This window comes from Muscardinus avellanarius (genome assembly GCF_963383645.1).
Source record: "Muscardinus avellanarius genome assembly, chromosome: 13".
NCBI lineage: Eukaryota > Metazoa > Chordata > Mammalia > Rodentia > Gliridae > Muscardinus > Muscardinus avellanarius.
The window spans coordinates 68,216,310-68,233,653 of NC_137799.1; the positions used below are offsets into that span (position 1 = coordinate 68,216,310).

General features: G+C 45.2%; 1 protein-coding gene across 1 annotated transcript in view; it reads right to left on the reverse strand.

Moving 5' to 3' along the window:
* Nucleotides 1-10,483, reverse strand: part of RCL1 (RNA terminal phosphate cyclase like 1) — a gene marked incomplete at both ends in the record, with an annotated part of 58,137 nt that extends 47,654 nt beyond the window's left edge. Inside the window, one exon of the mRNA XM_080708662.1 lies at nucleotides 10,348-10,483. Within this exon, the coding sequence (XP_080564788.1) occupies nucleotides 10,348-10,483 (136 nt within the window). The remainder of the gene's footprint in view (nucleotides 1-10,347) is intronic.
* Between the last annotated feature and the right edge of the window lie 6,861 nt (nucleotides 10,484-17,344).

The following is a 17,344-nucleotide window of genomic DNA, read 5'->3' on the forward strand; positions in this document are numbered from 1 at the left end:
CCAAAGAAAAAAGATACAAATAAACATTAATAAATACTGGTGAGGATGTGGAAGAAAAGAAACACACACTACTGGTGAGACTGCAAATTAGTACAAACACTACAGAGATCACTATGGAGGTTTCTTAAAAGACTAGGAATGGAGCCACCATATGGCCCAGCTATACAATTCCAAAAGAACTAAATTCAGAAATTATAGCAATCTCAGGGCATGATGGCGCAGGCTTATAATCCCTGCACTTGGGAGGCGAGACAGGAGGATTGCGCAGGTTCGAAGCCAGCCTAGCTGGTTTAAGAGACCCTGCTTCCAAATAAAAATATAAAATAGGTCTGTGAGTGAAGTCCAAAGGTAGAAAGGTTCCATCCCCAATACCACCAAAAAAAAAAAAATTATAGCAATCACCCATACCATATTTATAGCAGCGTAATTCACAATAGCCAAGTTATGGAACCATCCTAGATGTCCATCAACAAATGAATGGATAATTAAAAATACACACACACACACACACACACACACACACACACAGTGGAGTTTTACTGAGGTATATATACAGGATGGAGCTTTACTGAGCTACAAAAAGAACAGAATTATGCCATTTGCTGAAAAATGGATGGAACTGGAGAGCACCATATTTAATGAATAAGCCAGCCTCAAGTCAAGAGTCGTGTGTTTTCTATAGTATGTGGAAGCCAGAGTGACAAAAAAAAAGGGAGAAGGGGTGAGACTAGAAGATGAGGATCCAGAGAAGGAGAAGGAGAGGGCAAGGGAAAGGGAAATTAGTGGAGAATGAACTGATCAAATTATGTTTTGTGCACGTACAAATACAACACAATGGGTCCCACTATAATGGACCGATAAAAATTTTTAAGTCAGTGCTGTCCAAATTGACATTTAGATTTAATATAGTTCTCATCAAGACCCCAGAAAAAAAAACGTGTAGATAAGATTATTCTACAATTTACATCATAAAAGGGCAATTTATATGGAACTAGAATATGTAATTTTAAAAATGAAAATTAAGTTGGAGGAATCAGTCTACCTACTGGGGTTCCTGGAAACCCTTCTACTTCGGGGCTACACTCCAGACCTATTTTTTAATATTTTTTTTAATTTGGAAACAGGGTCTCTTAAGCCAGCAAGGCTGGCTCTGAACCAGCGCGATCCTTCTCTCTCTGCCTCCCAAGTGCAGGGATTACAAGCATGCGCCACCACGACTGGCCGTGTCTACCTGATTTTTAATATTACGTAGCCACAATAACCAAGATGAGTAGTACCAACAAAACAGAATGGAAAGCCTAGAAGGAGGCCTACAAATAACAGAACTGACTCATTAAAAACACTCAAAAGCAATGAAACAGAGGACTGCCACTTTAATAGTGCCACAACAAGAAATGCATGGAGGAAATTTAACTTTAGTCTGATAATTCTTTATGTTGTACAAAAATTAATAAATGTAAATTATAATATTTCTAGGAAAATAAACAGTTGTATTCAAATAGGTTATTCAAAATGCTTGGGACTGAATACTTTTGGATTCTGGAATATCTGTATATGCATAATGAGATATCTTGGGGGTAGGACCCAAGTCTAACAAAAAAATAATTTTGTGTTTCACACATACCATATACAGCTTGATGGCAATTCTACAAAATATTTCCAGAGCACTTGTGTGGTGTTTTGTGTTGTTGAACTCAGGCCATTCTACCTCCGAGCTATACCCCTAGTCCTACTTTTTATTATTTTTTGAAACAGGGTCTCACTTCATTGCAATGAGCCTCACTAAGTAGCTGAGGCTGGCTTCGAACCTGCGCAATTCTCCTGTCTCAGCCTCCCAAATGCTGGGATTACAAGCGTGCGCCACCACGCCTGGCTGGCACTTGTGTTTTGACTGTGACCAGTCATCTGAGCATATGAGGTCAAGTGTAGCTTTTTTTTTTTTTATATATTAGGGATTGAACACAGGGGCATTCTACTTCCGAGCTATCCCCCCAGCCCTATTTTATTGTTATTCTGAAATGGGATCTTGCTGGGTTGCCGAGAGTCTCTCTATTTGGAAGGCTGTCTGCGAACTTCAAATCCTATCTCAGCCTCCCGAGTGCTTGGATTATAAACATGCACCACCACGCTCAACTGAGAACAGCTGAGAATTTTTTGCTTATGGAAGTGCCAATACTCAAAAAGTTTGGGTTTATGGAAGACTTCAGATTTTCGAATTAGCCGTGTTCAACTTGTAGAAAATCTTCAGGATCTAGAGCTAGGCAGAGTTCTCAGATGTGAAATCAAAGCACAGTCATAAAGAAAAAGCTGACAAATTCTAATTCATCAAGATTAAAATCTTTTTCCCCACAGAATGAGAACACAAGGTAGAGAGTGGGAGAAAATATCAGCAAACCACTTATCTGTGGAAGGAACAGATTAAGTAAAGACAGACATCTCGAAACTCAGGAATGGGGTGGGGGGGCAGTGGCAGAGCACACACACTTGCTTGGGCAAGGTCCTGGGTTCAATCCCAGCATGCTCCCACACACACACACAAAAACTCAAGGGAGACTGAGACAGGATAGTAGGTTCAAGGATGGCATATGGCATATGATAACTTGGGAAAATCCTGTTTCAACATAATAAAATAAAAAGGGATTAGGAGGTAGCTCAGAGGCAGAATTCCCCTGGGTTCAATCTCCAGTACCACAAAATATCTTTTTAAAAAAAGTGTTATAACTCAACAGTAAACACCAGTAAACAGCCTATCAGAAAACAAGCAATGATACGAAAAGGCATTTCACTGGACATCTGAACAATCATGTGGAATACAGAAATTAAAACCCTATAAGGGGCCAGGCGTTTGTAGTCCCAGCGCTTGGGAAGCTGAGACAGGAGGATCGCACAGGTTCAAAACCAGCCTCAGCTACTTAGCGAGGTTCTCAGTAACTTAGTGAGAGCCTGTTTCCAAGTAAAGTATAAAATAGATCTGGGAGTATAGCCCGGAGATAGGAAAGCCCCTGGGTTCCACCCCCAGTACCACTAAAAATAAAAAAAAAACCCTAATAAGATATCACTAGGCATGAATCAGAATGACTAAAACTGAAAAGTGACAACAAATACAGGTGAAGATGTGGAGAATCACTCGTACGTTACTAGTGGGAATATAAAATGGTAGAGACACACTAAGATGTTGGCAGTTTCTTTAAAAAACCAAACATGCAACTACCATACAACAAAGCAATTACCATCCTGGGCATTTATTCCAAAGAAAGGAAGACTTGTACTCACATAAAAACCCATATATGCTGGGCAATGGTGGTGCATGTTTATAATCCCAGTATCCGAGAGGCTGAGACAGGAAGATCACAAGCTCACGCCCAGCCTCAGCTACTGAGTGAGGCCCTCTACCACTTAGTGAGACCTGTTTCAAAATAAAAAAAATAGGGCTAGTGGTATAGGCTCGAAGGTAGAATGCCCCTGGGTTCAATACCCAATACCAAAAAGCAAAACAAAACAAAATATACATGAGTCAGGCATGGTGGTGCAAGATTGTAATCCTAGTACTTGGGAGGCTGAGAGAGGAGGATAGCAGATTCAAGGCCAGCCTTAGCAACTTAGTGAGACCCAGTGCAGCTCAGATGTAGACTGCCTCTAGGCTCAATCTGCAGTAACAAACACACACAGGCAAATTTTTGTCAGCCTTATTTATAATAGCCAAATCTGATATTACTCAAGTAAAGCATGTTTGTGCACATATGTAATCCCAGATGCTCAGCAGGCTGGAAGTTGCAAGTTCAACTTGCAATTGCTGGGTAACTTGGCCAGAACCTGTATCAAAATAAAGTAAAAAGGGTTAAGGTATAACTCAGTAGTATAGAAACTACCTAGCATGCACAAGGCCCCAAGTTAAAATCCCAGTTACCTCCCCAAAAGAAAAGAAAAGAAAAGAAAAAGAAAAATTATCCAGATTTCCTTCAACAGGCTAATGGTAAAAAAAAAAAAAAAAAAAAAAATGCAAACAAAAACCCTAGTATTTTCCTGCCATGGTATACTACTTATTAACAATAAAAAGAAACAAACTTGATAGAAACAACAACTTAGACAAATCTCTATAATCATGCTAAGTGAAAAAAATCTCAAAAGGTCTTATACTATTTAATTCCATTTATAAGACATTTTCAGATGAAATATTATAGAAGTAGAGAACAGATCAGTGGTTTTCAACAGCTGAGGAAAGGGTGGGCATTATGGTTTGAAAGCAAAATGTCCCTGGGACCTCACTGCTCCAGGGAGGTGGGTGCCTGGGGGTGTGGCCTTGAGGATTATATTTATACCTTGGTGGCTCTCCTTGCTCTCTCTGCTCAAGGCCAGGATACCCTAAGAAAGACCCCAAAATGGACTGTGACCTTTGAACCTCTGCTTTCTTCCTAAGTGTTACGCGTCAGGTGCTCAGTGCATAGCCATGAGTGTGTGGACTGAAACAGGGGCAGGACAGCAGTGGGAACAGCCACGAAAGGGCAAGAAGGAATCCCTGGAGTGGTGGAAATGTTCTCTTCCTTCACTGCATCAGTGAAAATACTGTAGATATTACTGTTTTTCCAGATGTTTTCAATGGGGAAAACTGGATAAAGTACAGAGAGCATCCCTCTGTGTCAACTACTACAACTGTATGTGAATCTACAATGATCTCAAAATGAAAAGTTTAGGTTTTAAAACATATAGGAGATAGTTCCATGTGGAATTGCATTTTACAGCTTCCAAGCAACAGCAAGATATGAAAATAGGCCATTAGGATTCTTGGCATTTGTCTTTAAAAAATAAGTCTTATTTGGGGAAACCAAAAATCATCACTTGGGAGCACATTTCAACGGTCCCCAGGAAGACAAAGGGTAGGTTCCTAATCAACAGGCCAATCGTCAGCCTACACTTACATTATAGTCATCTAGCCCCCCTCATACCCAGTTGTCTATCTGATAAACAATCCTGAGCCCCAAACCATGCTTGAAAAAACACTATAGGTACACTCTTCTTTTAGAAGATCCAATGTATGGACAACCAGATTTATCCTAAAAACAATGCATCAGTTAACCAAGATGCTTTATTCTTCAAGGAATCTCTAAATAGCATGTTTCCTCAGCACATTTTAAAGAATTCTTTTAATTAAAACTGTAGTTAGCCCCTCCCTTTTCAGAATATCTACTTAAGCCATGTGTAACACTCCTAAGGGGAAAAAAAATTACTCTAATTTCTCAGGGGAGGACTCCAAGGCTTAGTCATGTGACCTCCAGGGTAGAAGCAGTGCTATCTCCTAACTCCTAACCTGATGCTCTTGCCCAAGCCCATCATTTCTGCTATGATCTTTCTTGTGGAATTATTTTCTAATTCTATTTATTTTTATTTTGGTGGCACTGGGGTTCCTGGAAACCCTTCTACCTCCAGGCTACACTCCCAGACCTATTTTATATTTTTATTTGGAAATAGGGTCTCTTAAGCCAGCTGGCTTTAAACCTGGGCTCGCGATTCTCCCGTCTCCACCTCCCAGGTGTGGGGAAGCACCACCACACCCAGCGGAATTCTTTTCTATTTAGACCTCCCATCACACAGAAATTGTTAAGTCGACTGAACTCTGCAAGTCACAGCCCTCAAGAGATCCAGAGACAAAGGTACGTGGGAGATGCTTTATACTATGACGAGATATACCCAAATCTCTCATGGGAGGAGGGGGGTCAAGCCCTCCCGTGTGGAGGTGGCTGCATTCTCTTTCCAGCTGTTACTCAGGAGGTTCAACTTCACCAGCTAGCGTACTTAACTATATTTTGGCTTTTTTTTTTTTAACCTTTAGTAAAATAGCAATAACAAAAAAAAAGTATTTCCTCCTCAATAACTAGTAGAGTATGAGACAACACAATTGGTTATGTTTTTCAAGGGTGAAGTATGAATTATATGTATGACTGCATAATTATTAAAATCACTTCAGAATCATCATTCATTGGGGTTAAAAATTGTTCCCATCATTTACAACCCCTCTGCTTAAGAAGGGGACAGCTTTATTTAAGAGATTAACTACTTTGCCTGAAGTTACAGAACTCATACCCCTTCTAGATCCTGTGTGGTTTTCTTGGTGCCACATGCTGCTATTCTTGAGCATTAGGGATACAGGGGAAAGACAAGACTTAATTAATCAAGTCCAGTAGGCCAGAGTTTTTCAATATTAGCACTACTGACTAATGGGGCAGAATAAGTCTTTGTTGTGGGCCGCTGATATCCTGGCATTGCAGGATATTTAGCAGCAGCAGCCTTCAGCTCTACCCACCAGAGGCCAGTAGCAACCCCCACTCCCACCCCAGTTATGACAACAAAAAATGTCTCTGAACAATGCCAACTGTCCTCTAGGGAACAAAATTGTCATTTAAGAACCACTGTATTATACATAAAAGCCTGTAATCCCAGTACTTGGGAGGCTGAGACAGGAGGATTGCAAATTAAAGAACAGCCTCAGCAAGTAGTAAGACTCTCATCAACCTAGTTAGACTTCGTTTCAAAATAAAAATATAATAGGGCTTAAGGTGTAGCTTGGAGGTAGCATGCCCCTATTATTATACAAATAACACAAATACTTGAAAATAATCACCTAAAGGGAAAATTGAAAAAAGGAAGGCAAAATTATAACTATCTTTAAGTACGTGAAGTTTCCATATAGAAACTGAACAGATTTGGGATACCAGAGAGCAGAAGTCTTACCTACATAATAATAAACCAGCCAATATTTATTATTCCTTTGTCAGGGCAGCATTCACCACTCCTCCTCCTCTTCCTCTTCCTCCTCCTACACACACACACACACACACACACACACACACACACACACACACACGGACTGAACTTAGGGGCTTTCTGTCTCTGAGCTATACCCTCAGCCTTATTTTATTTTCTATTTTGAAGCAGGTTCTCACTAAGTTGATAAGGGCATTGGTAAGTTGCTGGCACTAGCCTCAAACTGCAATCCTCCTGCCTCAAGTACTCCCAAGTACTGGGATTACAGGTATACACCACCATGTGTGGCTTAACTACAATTTTAAGTATTATTCAGTCCTAAAAGTAATTCTATGAGGTAGTTTCAATAGTAGTGACCCTATTTTTTTTTTTTTTTTTTGCGGTAGTACCGGGGATGGAACTCAGGGGCATTCTACCTCCAAGCTACACCCCCAGCCCTATTTTTTTTTAGTCTTTTTTATTTTTTGAAACAGGGTCTCACTGAATTGCGAAGAGTCTCGCTAAGTAGCTGAAGCTGTCCACGAACCGCGATCCTCCAGTCTCCATCTCCCAAATGCTGGGATTACAAGCGTGACCCACCACGCCTGGCGTACTGACCCTATTTTACAGATTAAAAAAAATGAGGTTCAGAAATATTAACAAACTTGCCCAACATCCAAGAGCTAACAGCAAGAAATAGAAACAAGACTCAAACTAAGGTCTAACTGTAGTTAGTCCCTCCCTTTTCAAGCCATGTGTAACACCCCTATGGGGAAAAAATTACTCTAATTTCTCAGGGGAGGACTCCAAGACTTAAGTCATGTGACCTCCAGGGTAGAAGCAGGGCTATCTCCTAACTCCTAACCTGATGCTCTTGCCCAAGCCCATCATTTCTGCTATGATCTTTCTTGTGGAATTCTTTTCTATTTAGACCTCACATCACACAGAAATTGTTAAGTCAACTGAACTCTGCAAGTCACAGCCCTCAAGAGCCCAAGCTCTTAACCACCAAACTATTATGACCATGACAATTATGGCCTCTACCTCAGGAAAAAAATAGAACTTGTTTTTATGTAAGAATAATGATTCTCCTTCCTGTCAGAACAGTAGACAGAGAAAGTCTTCCTCCACAACTTCCAGGGAAATCTCTGCTCTGAATCCCACGAAGCCCGCTTGCAACCCTCGACTTCCTACCTCAATTACTCAAGCTCTTTCACTCAAGCTCTTTCTACTTAAATGGCAAGCTCCTTGAGGGCAAGGGCAACCAATTTCTCACATGTGTACCCCTCATAAAGCCTTGCACATGAGTCTCAATAAAGTTTTTCTCAATGAGTGGCCCTGAGACAGAAGTCCTCCAATACCATCTCCATCCTCCCAAGCCCACTTCACAGGGAGTTTTAGGCAAGAACTTTTGGAAGACTGTGTGATTCTTGCATTTGATCTGAAGATTTTACTGTATATCCTCTGGGTCTTTTCCACTTCCATAATCTAAGTCAGGAAGAGGCAGAAATATAAATGGCAACATGGCCCGTTGGCTATATCTTCAATGAAACTATCAAGAACTTGCTTGAGCTGGGTGTGGTGGCACATGCTTGTAATCCCAGTACTTAGGAGGCTGAGACAGAAGGATCGCGGTTTGTGGCCAGCCTCAGCTACTTAGTGAGGTCCTGTTTCAAAATAAAGAATAAAAAAATAGGGGTACAGGTGTACCTTGGAGACAGAATGCTCCTGGGTTCCATCTCAGTATTGCAAAAACAAAAAAAGAATTTGCTTAATATATGTCAGGAGCCACATATATGTATGTGTATGCTTATAAACATACTCTTACATGTATATATGCATGTATGCAAGTAAACCTATAAATGCATGTATATATACATTTAAGCAAACATCTATATGTAAGTTTGTAAGGCCCAGAAGCCAGCAGAAGGAAGTCTAAATTAGGTCTCTTTTTCTCCCCCTGGTATAGTTATGGGGTAAGATAAATAATGGTCTACAGTGATGCTCCCCATAAAATACCAAATAGTATCAGCCACCCCAGGCACAAGTTTGGCACTCTTTCAGGAAAATGCCAAGTGGCCAAGTTCTGTTCTTGGAAGAAATGGGAGCTTATGCGTGCGGCACTGAAGAAATGTTCACAAACAGTGGAGAAGGGAGGAAGGGAAGCATCCTTTGGGACATTAAATATTAGACCAGAAGCCACCTGTCAAGAAACAAATTCTGAATTGTATTTATAGGCACAATATGTTATAATCCCAGGTTTTCAGGTTAAAGTATTTCTATTCCTCTTTTTTTTTTTTTTTTTAAAGAAGACTACCCAGTGTTCATAGAAAACAGATGCCCTTCTTATCATACTCAGCTGGGGGAAAGGTCTCCAGGTTCATCTGGGGCTGAAGAATGCCACAGAGTAGAAATCAAGCAATCATTTTTCCCAGGGGCCAGGCAGAAATTAAGGAAAACAGATGTTGAAGGGAAGAGCCCTAGCATTAACAATTTAGCAGTCTCTCAATTTCCTCAGGGTCTCGGACAGTAGGAGAAGGACAGGAATCACATAAGCAAGTTTTTCCTACTGATGCCAGGTTTCTCACCACTTTAGGCCTTCTGGTTCTTTCCTTCCTAACCTTCCAGCTCCATGACTGACAAGACACCCCCATCACGTGCAACCAATCACCAGTCAAGAGGCAGGAATGTAACTATCCAAAAACAATGCATTAGGAGATATAATGAAATGGGCAGGCCTCCTAATACAGGAGCTAGTACAAACTTAACACATCAACATGACCTAGGAAGCTTGTGGGACTAGTCACAAACCTCTTCTTCAATTTACAGACTGGTTTTTCCTCTTTTTCTTTACCTGACCCTTCTAATAATCAGACAGACTCTTGTAAGTGCATATCTCATTCCAGAGTACCAGTTGAAAAAAGAAACCATTCAACATGATGTCCTTACACAGTCTCATTTCTAACCTATCTACCTACACTTGCGGGGCAAAAGATGAGAATAGAAGCCTGTAGTTTACCACTTGTCACCAACCCTCTTTTGAAGTCAAAACAATTAGGCCTTAGCATAAAAATCTATCTCAATCCTCCTATCTTGCACACATCACTCAGCCACGGATAAAAACAAACAACATTTTTAAAAATTACTGAATCCACACCCAAGGAGAGGTGCGAGGGCAGCGGAGGTAATAATGGCGAATGGGCAGCCCGGGTGCGGGGTAGGGGGGCTGCTTCTGAGACCCGCTTTGGGGCAGCGCACGGAACCAACCAGTGGTACTTTTTTCTCCAAATGTTTCTCCTTTGGCTTACTCATCCCATTTCGGTCCAACAAACTGTTTTTCTCCTCTGAGAGGTTCACGGCTTAAAGAGTGAAGGAAGGGAGAGGGCGATGCCCGGGATTTATGGCAACACGTAATGCTGAAAACGTGTAGCTGTTTACTACTAGCGCCGGGGAGACGCCGCGGAGCGCAGCGCAGAGCCGGGCGCTCGGGTCCCGGCGCGACCCGCCTCCCCGGGGCTCCCGCGGCCCCGGCCCTCCCCAGGCGCCCGGGGACCCCGGCGCGCCGACCCGGGACCCCGCTCCCGCCTCCCTCTCCCCGGCGCGAGTTACCTCGGAGGCCCGGGTTGTCGTCTCGGGCTCGAATCCTTCGGATTTTGACCGGTCGCCCGCTCAGGGTGGACAGGACCAGACGCTGGCGCAAGAAGTTGCACCCCGCGTAGCTGAGCGAGTGCGCCTGGGTCGCCATGTGCGCGCGCTCCGCAGAGGCTCGGGCGGCCCGAGCGCGGCGACCTGGGACGGGCGCGGGGGTCGCGACCGCGGCGACAGTGGTGGCGGCGGCCCTGGCTGCGGCTCCCAGCCCAGCAACCCCGCAGTCCCCCGCGCGTCCACGTGGTTTGGAACAGGAAGACGGAGAGACAAGACACCGGGTCAGAGGGGAGCGGGGCGGGGCCAGCGGCGCCTCCCTGCCTTTCCGCCCGACTGGGGGCGGCCCCAGCGCCGAGCCACGCTGCTATTGGCTCGCGAAGGATCAGGGCGGGTCCCATCGCGCGTCGCCATTGGCCCGCGCTACGGCTAGGCGGTGCCCACGCTGCGCTGCCATTGGTCCGTAGTGGAGTTGGGCGGTGCCCAGGCCCCGGCAACAAAGCGCGGCGGGAGGGCGCGCGGACTCGCTGCCTGGAAACAGAGGCGCGGGCGTCGCGGGTTGGCCGGTCTGCCCAGGGCATCCCCAGCGAGGGGGAGAGGACTTCGGTATGGTGCTTACTTCATGCCGGTGCTTAGCATCTCTACTTAAAACAACTCTGAAGCGAGGATATATTTCCCCAGCTTTTCCTAATAGGTGAGAAAACAGGGTTGGAGCGCTAATCCTGTTGTCTCGCCAGCGCTGAGCATTCTGCCAGCGCGATCTCTTCGCCCCTGTTGTAACTCTGTGAGGTAGTTCTTCACGTCTTACACAGGGGAGAGCACGAGATCATTGCTTATTTTATTATGAGATATTCCTTTTGATTCTTTCTCATTTGTCCTTTCGCTTATATTCCCTGCACATTTTATGCCAAGCGAGACAGGCGCCCCTCACTTCGCATGCCTCAAAATGGATAGTTGTAATAACTTCAGAATACACACACACACACACACACACACACACACACACACGCCGGACGTAGTGGCGCAAGCTTGTAGTCTCAGTATTTAAGAGGCTCAGGCAGGAGGATCACAGGTTCGAGGCCAGCCTCCGCAATTTAGAGAGGCCCTGTTTCAAAAAAAAAACATATATATATATAATATATATATATATAATAGCCTTAGGAGTGTAGTTCAGAGATAGAATGCCTCTGAGTTCAATGCCCATTATCACAGTACGTATGTACACACACACACACACACACACACACACACACACACACACACAGTTTTTCCATCCTCTAATCCTGCACACCAAAATCCTGAATATTGGAATACTTCACTCTTCTACCTAGAAATCTTCAAAGATGCACAGCTATCACATAACTACAAATTTAGGAGTCCAATTCCATAGTAATGTAGGCTTGCAGCCATTCCTGGACTTTATCACCAGACCTTTTGAGTTCCAGGACACAGGATGAGGAATAGGGCTGGGCACGGGAGTGTGTGAAAGGAGGGGAGCTGGAGTGAGGGCATGGGGTATAACCAGCCTTAACAGGTAAGAATCCATTATGAGGAACCACAAGGTTCCTCCTAAACAGAAGCAGGTTAGTAGAGACGTAGAGAGAATTTCATAGAATCAGCCTTGAAGTACTGACAGAGCTGGGTAACCTATTTATATTAGTGCCATTTTTTGAGATTGCCTTTTAAGGGAGTTAACAATGGTCATGTGGGAAGCTTTGGAAAGCTCCAGGACCCCAGAGGACCACTCCTTAATGCTGTTATGAGAAATACTAAAACCAGGGAAGAAACTATCACCGTAGGCATTGATTTTTTTTAATACCATCACATTTAAATTAAACAACCTCAAGGCCTGGTGGCGGATGTTTGTAATCCCTGCGCTTGGGAGGCTGAAGCAGGAGGATCACACAGGTTCGAAGCCAGCCGTGATGGCTTAAGAGACCCTGTTTCCAAATAAAAAGTATAAAATAGATCTGGGAGTGTAGCCTGGAGGTATAAGGGTTTCCAGGAACCCCAGTACCACAAAAAAAAAAAAAATTAACCTCAGCTGGGCCTGGTGGCACACGCTTTTAATCCCAGCATTTGGGAGGATTCCAGTTTGCAGACAGCCTCAGCTACTAGCAAGGACCTTCCCAACTCAGTGAGACCCTGTTTCAAAAATAAAAAGACTAAAGACTAGGGCTGGGGGTGTATCTCGGAGGTACAATGCTCCTGAGTACTGGAAAAAAGAAAAGAAAGAAAGAGAGAAAGAAAGAAAGAAAGAAAGAAAGAAAGAAAGAAAGAAAGAAAGAAAGAAAGAAAACACTCGAACATACTGGGGTTGTAGCTTGGAGGTAAATGCCCCTGGGTTCCATCCCCAGTACCACACACAAAAACAGAGAGAAACAGAGAGAAAACAGAGAAAGAGAGAGAGAGAGAGAGAGAGAGAGAGAGAAGAAGAAGAAGAAGAAGAAGAAGAAGAAGAGGAGGAGGAGGAGGAGGAGGAGGAGGAGGAGGAGGAGGAGGAGGAGGAGGAGGAGGAGAAAGGAAAGAAATAGAAACAGTTATTGTCCTCTGTAGCTGACCTGTTCATATCCTTCCTACTATCCTCAATTCAGTCCTGCTCAGTTTTCTTCCACCTTCATCTCTGCAGGATTGTCCCCCTCAGTATGTAATCTGCAGGCAAATGGTACTGGAGAATTAATGCTCCAGAAGTCTGCAACCAGTGACTCACTGGAGTTGATACGAATACCTCATCTCCCTTAACCCTTGGGTGAGATAGCTCTGAGACAAAGATTCTGCAAAGCTTCCTAAGGATTCACAGTTGCTTTAGGCTCCAGTGGCCATGTGGGTAAGAGGCTTGGGTAAGCGCATTTTACTAGCTCTTTCCTTTCCTGTGTCATTTCCCAGCTCCCTTCTGATATGTCCTGGGATTCAAATTATTTCCTCAGAATCTTCTTCTGAGAAACTTCAGAATAAATCCTGACTTTTAAAATATAAAAACTGAGCCGGGCGTGGTGGCGCACGCTTGTAATCCCCGCGCTTGGGAGGCGGAGACAGGAGGATCGCGCAGGTTCGAAGCCAGCCGCGCTGGCGTAAGAGACCCTGTTTCAAAAATATAAAATAGGTCTGGGAGCGTAGCCCGGAGGTAGAAGGGCTTCCAGGAACCCCAGTACCACCAAAAAATAAATAAATAAATAAATAAATAAATAAATAAATTATAAAAACTGAGATTCAGAAAGAACACATGACTTGCTAAAAGTAGCATGGCTAGTAAATGGTAGAACCAAAATAAAAACTCATCTACCTATCTGGATTCCTGAACCTTCAATAGAATCCTAGCAGAAAATGGCTGCAATGAGGCTGTCAAGCTAGAGAGACCACACACAGAGTGCTAGCTGCTTCAGTTCACAGCCAGCATCAAGTGCCAGACGGGGTAATGAGCACGCCCTTGATGATTCCTCCAGCAGCCAGCCTCTGACCAGCCTTGGAGCCACCCGAGCAGACGCCATCTGGAGCTCAGATGCGCTCTCCCTGTTGAGCCAGCCCAAATTGCCTATCCACAAACTAAATAAATCATTGGTACTGTTTCACGCTATGGGTTTCTGGTGGTTTGTCACCCAGTAACAATTAATTGAAAAAGATTCACATTTATATTATTTCAGTTTAGATACATTGTAACTATATATCCAGAATAGTTTCAGGTCCCCAAGACACTAAACATCTTTGCATGAGATTACTGAAGTCCTCCTGAGAGTAAAGTTTTGTGCTAAGGGTTTTACATACATGATCTCATTTGTTCCTCACATGAGGTAACTCAAAAGTCAGATTAAAAGTAAGTAGAACTGGATTTAGTGGTGCATGCAAGTAATTCTAGTGCTTGAGAGGCTGACACAGAGGATCACAGGTGAGTGGACAGCCTCAGCATTTTTCTTTTTTTTTTTTTTTGGTGGTACTGGGGATGGAACCCAGGGGCCTTCTACCTCTGGGCTACACAACCAGACCTATTTTATAGTTATTTGGAAACAGGGTCTCTTAAGCCAGCTGAGGCTAGCTTTGAACCTGTGTGATCCTCCTGTCTCAGCCTCCCAAGAGCAGGGATTACAAGCATGCGCCACCACGCCCAGCCAGCCTCAGCAATTTATTGAGGCCTTCTGCAACTTAGTAATAGACTGTTTCAAAATAAAAAAATAAAATAAATGGGATATGGTGGCACAAGCTTCTAATCCCGGTGCTTGGGAGGCTGAGACAGGAGGATCCCACAGGTTCGAAGCCAGCCTCAGCTACTTAGTGAGGCTCTCAGCAACTTAGTGAGACCCTGTTTCCAAATAAAGTATAAAATAGGCCTGGTGTATAGCCCAGAGGTAGAAAAGCCCCTGGGCTCCACCCCCAGTACCACAAATAATAATAATAATAATAATAATAATAATAATAATAATAATAATAAATAAAGTAGGGCTGGAGGTATAGCTCAGAGGGAAAATGTTCCTAGGTCCAATCCCCAGTACTACAAAATAAATAGAGGTTTGTGAGATAAATTCTGCTGATTTTTGCTTATATTTGGAATTGTCCATTGTAATTTTAAAATCCGTTCATAGATTCTTCTTTCCCACTAAGTGATAAATGACATATACCTTACCTTGCAATCACTTCCAAAAATCATGGTGGCATATGCCTGTGATTATTCTTGTGGATGACACGGGAGACTCACAGACTGGAGGCCAATCCCAGCAGCTCAGTGAAACGCTTAGCAACTTGGCAAGACTGCTTCAAAATAAAAAGCAAAAGGGCTGGGGGTATAGCTCAGAGGTAGGGTGCTCCTGGGTTCAATCCCCAGTACCAAAATAAGTAAAATAAGCATAAAAATCTGCTTGACTCAACTACAGGCCATTGGAGTTAGGGGTGAGAGTAGAAATGAATTCTTCCCAGTCCACGCACTCTGCTATTTCATCATCTCATTTGTTCAAACCATCATGGACCCTAGGGCATTTTTCCACGTAAGTCTGGAACTAATACTGCTTCAGTTTTAGGATACATTTCTGTGTTCAGTGTTCATCCTGTATAACCCCACAACTAATATTTACAACTATATTTCACATATATACTCTTATAATTTGTTCATGTGGTAGCCTCTTTAACAATATTTCATGATCCAATGAGAGCCTTTCTATATCCTGTCATATAAGGCATAAATAGTATCGTATCATTGTATCTCCAGTTTCTTAAAGTATGGCTAGAATTAATTGCTTAATCGGTTAATTTTTTATTAATTTTTTTTAAATTGGTGCATTGTAGTCATATATCAATCACATTGGAGTACAAGACTTGAGTACACTTGGAGTACAAGCACCCATCATCCAATTAGCCCTCCTCCAGCCCCCATCCCATTCCCTCCCCCTCCCTCCATCCCACGCTTCTTTGGTGATTTACTTTGATACATTTGTTTATGTACCTCCTGCGTTTTAAAGAGGTTCCGTCCTCCAGTATTACATACCCTCTGATTGGTCACATTAGTTGCTTCACTATAGGGCCCTTTCTATAGCTCAACCTCTTCCTGTTGCCCTTTTCCTCCTAGTTATTGCTGATTAAGAGAAGCGTCTGATTTATATTTTCTGCGATATTTCTCTGTGCATGCTGCGTTGCAAGTACCGATCCCACTCTTGATGGTCCCAGTAGTGGCCTGGCTACTCAGTGGACTGATCCAGACCTCGCTGGCTCAAGCAGCGGCCTTGCCTCATGGGAGGCCCCAGTTCTGGTCTCGCTGGCCCCTGCACCGGTCTAACCCCTAAGCTGGCTTTGGTCCCGGCCTCGGAGGCCGCAGGACTGAACTTGCCTCACGCCAGGCTCCGATGCTGGCGATTGGCCCCTGCACCGGCCCAACCCCTTGGCAGGATTCCAATCCCGGCGTCGGAAGCTCCAGTACCGGCCTTGCCTCACGGCAGGCTCCGGTACCAGCCTCGCTGGCTCCAGCACCGGCCTAACCCCTCAGCAGGCTTCGATCCTGGCCTCAGAGGCCCCAGCATCAGCCATGCCTCACAGCAGGCTCTGATGCCGGCCTCGCTGGCCCCAGCACCGGCCTAACCCCTCGGCAGGCTCTTATACTGGCCTTGGAGGCCCCAATACCGGCCTTGCCTCAAGGCAGGCTCATATGCCGGCTTCGGAGGCCCCAGCACCGGCCTTGCCTTATGGCAGGCTCCAATGCTGGCCTCGCTGGCCCCAACACCGGCCTAACCCCTCGGCAGGCTCTTATCCTGGCCTCGGAGGCCCCAGTACCGGCCTTGCCTCAAGGCAGGCTCTGATGCCGGCCTCACTGGCCCCAGCACCGGCCTAACCCCTCGGCAGGCTCTGATCCCGGCCTTGGAGGCCCCAGTACCGGCCTTGCCTCAAGGCAGGCTCCGATGCCGGCCTCGCTGGCCCCAGCACCGGCCTAACCCCTCGGCAGGCTCTTATCCCGGCCTCGGAGGCCCCAGCACCGGCCATGCCTCACAGCAGACTCCGATGCCGGCCTCGCTGGCCCCAGCACCGGCCTAACCCCTCGGCAGGCTCTTATCCCGACCTCGGATGCCCCAGTACCGGCCTTGCCTCAAGGCAGGCTCCGATGCCGGCCTCGGAGGCCCCAGTACCGGCCTTGCCTCAAGGCAGGCTCCGATGCCGTCCTCGCTGGCCTCAGCACCGGCCTAACCCCTCGGCAGGCTCTTATCCCAGCCTCGGATGCCCCAGTACCGGCCTTGCCTCAAGGCAGGCTCATATGCCGGCTTCGGAGGCCCCAGCACCGGCCTTGCCTTATGGCAGGCTCCAATGCTGGCCTCGCTGGCCCCAACACCGGCCTAACCCCTCGGCAGGCTCTTATCCTGGCCTCGGAGGCCCCAGTACCGGCCTTGCCTCAAGGCAGGCTCCGATGCCGGCCTCAGAGGCCCCAGCACTGGCCTTGCCTTATGGCAGGCTCCGATGCCGTCCTCGCTGGCCTCAGCACCGGCATAACCCCTCG